At 40.9% G+C, this 5,701-nt stretch overlaps 1 protein-coding gene across 1 annotated transcript in view; it reads right to left on the bottom strand.

Annotated features, from left to right (window-relative positions):
- Window positions 1–3,119: 3,119 nt before the first annotated feature.
- Window positions 3,120–5,701, bottom strand: part of LOC101853976 (multiple epidermal growth factor-like domains protein 10) — a gene marked incomplete at its 3' end in the record, with an annotated part of 5,310 nt that continues 2,728 nt past the window's right edge. The window contains 2 exon segments of the mRNA XM_005109789.3: window positions 3,120–3,204; window positions 5,001–5,180. Coding sequence (XP_005109846.2) covers window positions 3,120–3,204; window positions 5,001–5,180 — 265 coding nt within the window.

The raw sequence follows: 5,701 nt of genomic DNA, 5'->3' as shown, positions 1-5,701 counted from the left end.
ATAATAATAATAATAATAATAATAACAATAATAATAATAACAATAATAATAATATAATAATAATAATAATAATAATAATAATAATAATAACAATAATAATAATAAAAGTAACAATATACTAGCTGCACCCTCCAGCCGCCCGCCGTAACGCTTTTCCTTTTCGTCAACCCGCAGCCACCTCCCGAATCGTCAGTCACCTCCCAACCTTTGACACGGGTCAAACTTCCATCTATTTATAGGTAGTTAAATCTACCGGAACATGTATTAGGGAAAGTGATGTGCAATGGTAGTCGCAATAGAGAGATTGTTTTGGTCTCTCTTTTCTCATCTGCACCACTCGAATTTAATTGATGTTTTTCCCTGGACTCTGCCTTTACTAAAGTCTCGAATCTAGATCTAGTTGCAATCTAGTTGCAGGTTGCAGATTTAATAAATTACCGACAGAGAGAGAGAGAGAGAGAGAGAGAGAGAGAGAGAGAGAGAGAGAGGGAGAGAGAGAGAGAGAGAGAGAGAGAGAGAGAGAGAGAGAGAGAGAGAGAGAAGGGGGAGGAGTAGATCTTGCGAGAACTTCCGGGCAAAAGAAAATGGCGACCCGCGTAGTTCGGCTCGATTCGAAAAGTGATAATAATAATAAATAATAATGGATTGCATTTATATAGCGCATATCCACTTATGCAATGCTCTATGCGCTTAACATGATACATATTATGGATTTACAAATCAATTTTAAAGGTACATAGTGTTACATACTCGTGCAAACACATATTCAGTCACGCACGCACCACACACACACATACATACACACATACGTACATATTATGCACATACGCACATACAAACTCACAACGATCTACAGCTTGGATGGATTCTGTCTAATCGAAATATGATGAAAATAGAAATGTTTTTAGTTTCTTCTTTAAAATGTCTAGATTTTCTGCTTCTCTGATAGTTTTTGGAAGCCTGTTCCAAACAAGTGGGGCAAAATATGAAAAAGAGCGTTGGCCATATGATTTGTAATTTATTTTAGGCTTAACAAGGGTTGTTTTGTCCTTTGATGATCTGAGCGTTCTAGGAGGCACATAAGGTGTTAAAAGCTGTTTTAGATAGTCCGGTGATAAATCATTTAAGCACTTGTAGCAAGTTAAACATATTTTATATATGATACGCTCTTTCACTGGGAGCCAGTGTAATGCTTTTAAAATAGGAGTCACATGATCATGCTTTAGTTTTTTAGTAATTATTTTAGCAGCAATATTTTGTACTCTTTGTAGTTGCTGTAACTGTTCATCAGGTACACCAGCCATTAAGGAATTGCAATAATCAATCCTTGACAATATAAGTGATGTTATTAAAGTTTTGGGGACACCAACAGATAGATATTTTCTAATGCTCCCTATTTTCTTCGGCTGGAAATATCCCATGAGCACCAAGGCGAAGCTCATCAACGCCATTTTTCTTCCAACGCTCACATATCAGTGCCAGACATAGACTCTAACAAAAGCCCTAGAGAGGAAAATGGTCACATGCGAGATGAAATGCTTAAGAAGAGCGGTCAACAAAACAAGAAGAGACTAAATTAAAAATGAAGTCATAAGGGACACCGTGGGAGCAACACCAGTCCTACCACACATTGAAAATCAAAAGGTCAAGTAGTTCGGACACCTCACGCGGATGCGTTCAAACCATCCAGCTCTGAGAGCATACAACACTAAATATTCCGGATGGAGAGCCAGAGGAAGACCAAGGCGACGATGGAGTGAATCTGTGGCAGACACCCTTAAAGATCATGGGATGTCCCTCCTACAGGCCACACGACTTGCTGCAGACAGACACCTGTGTCTCCCCGCGACACCCCATGGTACAAGCGGAAGAAAAAAGTAAGTAAGTAAGGAAATATAGATTTTTACAAAGATTGGATACATGGTGTTTCATTGACATATCTTGATCTAGCACCACACCTACATTTTTTATTTTAGTTTGGGCTGATATTTCGTGGCCATTGATGTTTATTCTGATATTGTCGATTTCATTGAATGCGCTGCTACGAAGAAATAATATGTCGGTCTTATCCTAATTTAATTTTAATTTGTTCTTGAACATCCATTTTCTTATATCATTGATACATCTGGCGATTCTATCTATGAGATTGTGTATATTGTCAGTTGTAGTGAATCCATACAGCTGTGTATCGTCTGCATAAAGATGGTAATTGAGGGCATACAAAGAAATTATTGATGACAGACTTTGCGTGTACATTGTAAAGATGACAGGACCAAGGACCGAACCCTGGGGAACTCCGTACTTTAGAGGTAACCTATCTGACACATCATTGCCAATTTTGACTGACATAAATCTATTGTCTAGATATGATTTAAACCACATTAGAACAATACCTGATAGTATTTCGAAATTAGGAAAAACAGGTCTTGTTTCACACTGGGTGAGAATAGCCAACGCTGTCAAGTCTCACCCGGGGTGAGAGGTCAATCGTAGGGTTTTTATTCTCACCCCGGGTGAGGATAGCCACTTCCTTACTTAAATGAATAGGTGATTAAACTTGATCTCTTATTGACAATATAAAAGTCAATTTAAGATTCATATCGTTAGAAAAAAATGTGTTAGGTTTGCTACCTTCTTAGACTTTGTGTTAAACAACACAATTAACAAAACGAATCCTTACAGGCCTAGGCTTGGCCTTTGTAATCTCGAAGGTTTAGAAGTAGAAGTAGAAGAGTCTACTACTAGAGTCTAGAGTCTAGTCCAATTTATTTAATCTCTTGAATGTACTGGATAACAGAAATCTGCAACCTGCCACTAGATTACAACTCTAGACCTAGATCTAGATTCGAGATTTTAGTAAAGGCAGAGTCCAGGGAAAAACTTCAAGAAATTCTCGTGGTGATGAGTAAAGAGAGACCAAAACAATCTCAATAAATATTATATCGCGACTATCACGGCACATCACTTCACCTATTCATGTTCTGGTAACTACCTATAAATAGATGAAAGTTTGACCCGTGTCAAAGGTTGGGAGGTCGCTGACAATTCGGGAGGTGGCTGCGGGTTGACGAAAGGGAAAAACGCCCCGCCGTATCAGCCCTCCCAACAGCCGGACTCACCGTTTGAGGAGCAAAGGGATCAGAGCCAAGAGGATCAGAAGCAACAGGCACAGAATGACCACCAGAATCATCAGGACGAAGGAATCTGGAGATAACGAGGAGAAGGAAAGAACATTGTTAGTTCAGTTTTAGGAAGAGTTTTATTTTTCCATAGTTTTGGTAGAGGTTTTACGGTGCTCGCAACTGCATAAGGTCATATCATTGCCGCTGTTTACCCTTGAAAAATGACTGGTGGGGTCGGTAACCAGGTTGTTCTGTGGTTCGACCTTCATCTCGGTCCGACGTTGTATCCTTGGGAAAGGCAGTTTACACAAATTTCCCACTTGGCTCAGTACTTTCGGAGATAGATGTTGAACTGGGAGGTCCCGCCTTTTAAATAACCTAATAGTGTTGATAGGGGCGTTAAACCTCTAAAAAAATTTCACTTTGAAAACTCAGAGACATTCTCGACTTCCCGGAAAGCACACAGGACACAGTGCAGGCAGCGGATTAAGTGCTCAAAAACCAACAATCTGACAAGTTCTTTCGCTGTCTATTGCTGGGTACTCATGCCCACCCAGGTGGAAAGAGGAACATTATTGGGAAACGTCTTTTCCCAAGGATACTACGTCGGCCCACGGACAGGGGTTGAACCCATGACCTTTCAGTTGCGAGCCCTACACGCTATATCAGAACAACTAGACCACGGACACCACATATTACAAAGCTACAACAAACTCTACCTGTCTTTCCAAGAAACTTTTTTTTTGCAGTATTTACAGCTCATTTTACATGTGTCTTTTGAGAACAATGGTGGTCTATATTAGTCTACTTTTGGTAAAAAAACTGACTTACGACTACAATAGAATAACGTATTGATTGTCTCTAATCAAATAAAGGTATAACTTCTGAGCGGTTATTTACGAAATTTTTTTCTGGTAGTAAATAAGAAGCAATATTTGATTAATAATGAATGTGTTGAATTGGACAATATTAGTGAGTGGTTCGTGGGTGCTCTGGTGTGGTTTGCTTCTTTTTTCTATCAAACATCTATCGACTTTCTTTCCTCCTTCTTTTGTGTTTGCTACTCTCTTGTAACACCTCTAATCTTAGGCATTTATATGACCTTATTGTGGTGCTAGTGCCGTAAAACTCTTACTAAAACTAAAGGACAATATTATATTGTCCACTGATCAAGTCATTGTGACGGTGACTTGATTATTTTTACCCTAGAGTTGTGTCGATGGCCTAGTAGTTAGGCTATCGGACTCGTAATCGTCAGATTACGGGTTCAGGGGTTCAAGCTACAGCTCAGTCCGACGCTTTGTCCTTGGCAAAGACACTTTACACGAATTTCTCATTTGGCTCGGTCCTTTCGGAGACGGACGTTAAACCCGGAGATCCTGCCGCTTAAATAACCTAACGGTGTTGATAGGGGCGTTAAACCTAAACAATTTCATGTCATGCCACATCGTGCTACCAGGAAAGTCAATAAAAGAGACAGGAAACATTTATAAAGCAGAACATTCCACATTTATCCACAAAGCGGCTAAAAGGGGTAACGTTTTTTTAAAGCCACTCCTCTATGTCAAGGGCACAACAACAAGTCGCTACAGTCAAAAATCAGGACTGGTCACTTCTCTGGGCTGCGGGCCCACACAAATAGAATAGACAAAGCACCAGACCTAAATATTTCCATTGTGCAGCGAGAAGCCAAAAGATTTGGAGCACTGGCTTCAGGGATGGTTTCTCTTTGGGGAGGATTCAGAAAGGTTGGACTGCCTCACCCGCTACCCAAGAGAGGCAGTTGCCCTGGCGAAGAGCACGCTCTTCGGAGCTCCAAACATTTCGAACGGATAGGCTACCACACACACACACCAACAATCACTGACGAGCTCCCACCTTTTTTATTCATTTCACAGTCCTTCGTGGCTGTCAGATAGTAGCCGTCCCGGCACTTCATACAATACCCGCCGTTGGTCTTGAGACAGCCTTGGCAGCTTTTGTCCATGCAGGTTATGTTGCAGTTGTTTCCCCAAAGGCCTTCCGGGCAAGCGTTCTCGGGTAGCAGCTCCTTAGGCACTGAAAAAATGGTGAAATGGTAGAGGTTTAACGTCCCTATCAACACTATTATGTTATTTAAGAGTCGAGGCCTCCGTTTTTAACGTCCGTCTCCGAAAGGACCGAGCCAAGTGGGAACTTTGTGCAAAGTGCCTTTCCTAAGGCTCGAACCCCGACTTGCAGTCTCACGATTACGAGTCCGCCTGCCTAACCACTAGGCCACCGACGCCACTCCTTAGGCACCATTGATGGGAAGAGAACATTTTCGTGTCTTTTACAACAATTTATTATGTGGTAAGAGTAAATTTTGCCCTTCCTCTCCTGTTTATTTTCCATTCCTAAACCAATAAACATGTTATAAGAGTCTTTCGCGCATCTTTTACAATCAATTATGTGGCAACAGTAGACAACCTCACCTTTCCCTTGTTCTCTTTTTCAAAACAAGTTAACAGGGTCTTTTGCGTATCTTCTACAATCATTTATGCGGTAAAAGTTAATTTCACCCCCCCCCCCCACCTTTCCAACCTCTATAATATGCCACC

This window comes from Aplysia californica, unplaced genomic scaffold, assembly GCF_000002075.1.
Source record: "Aplysia californica isolate F4 #8 unplaced genomic scaffold, AplCal3.0 scaffold00816, whole genome shotgun sequence".
NCBI lineage: Eukaryota > Metazoa > Mollusca > Gastropoda > Aplysiida > Aplysiidae > Aplysia > Aplysia californica.
This window is presented reverse-complemented; position numbering and strand designations above follow the sequence as displayed.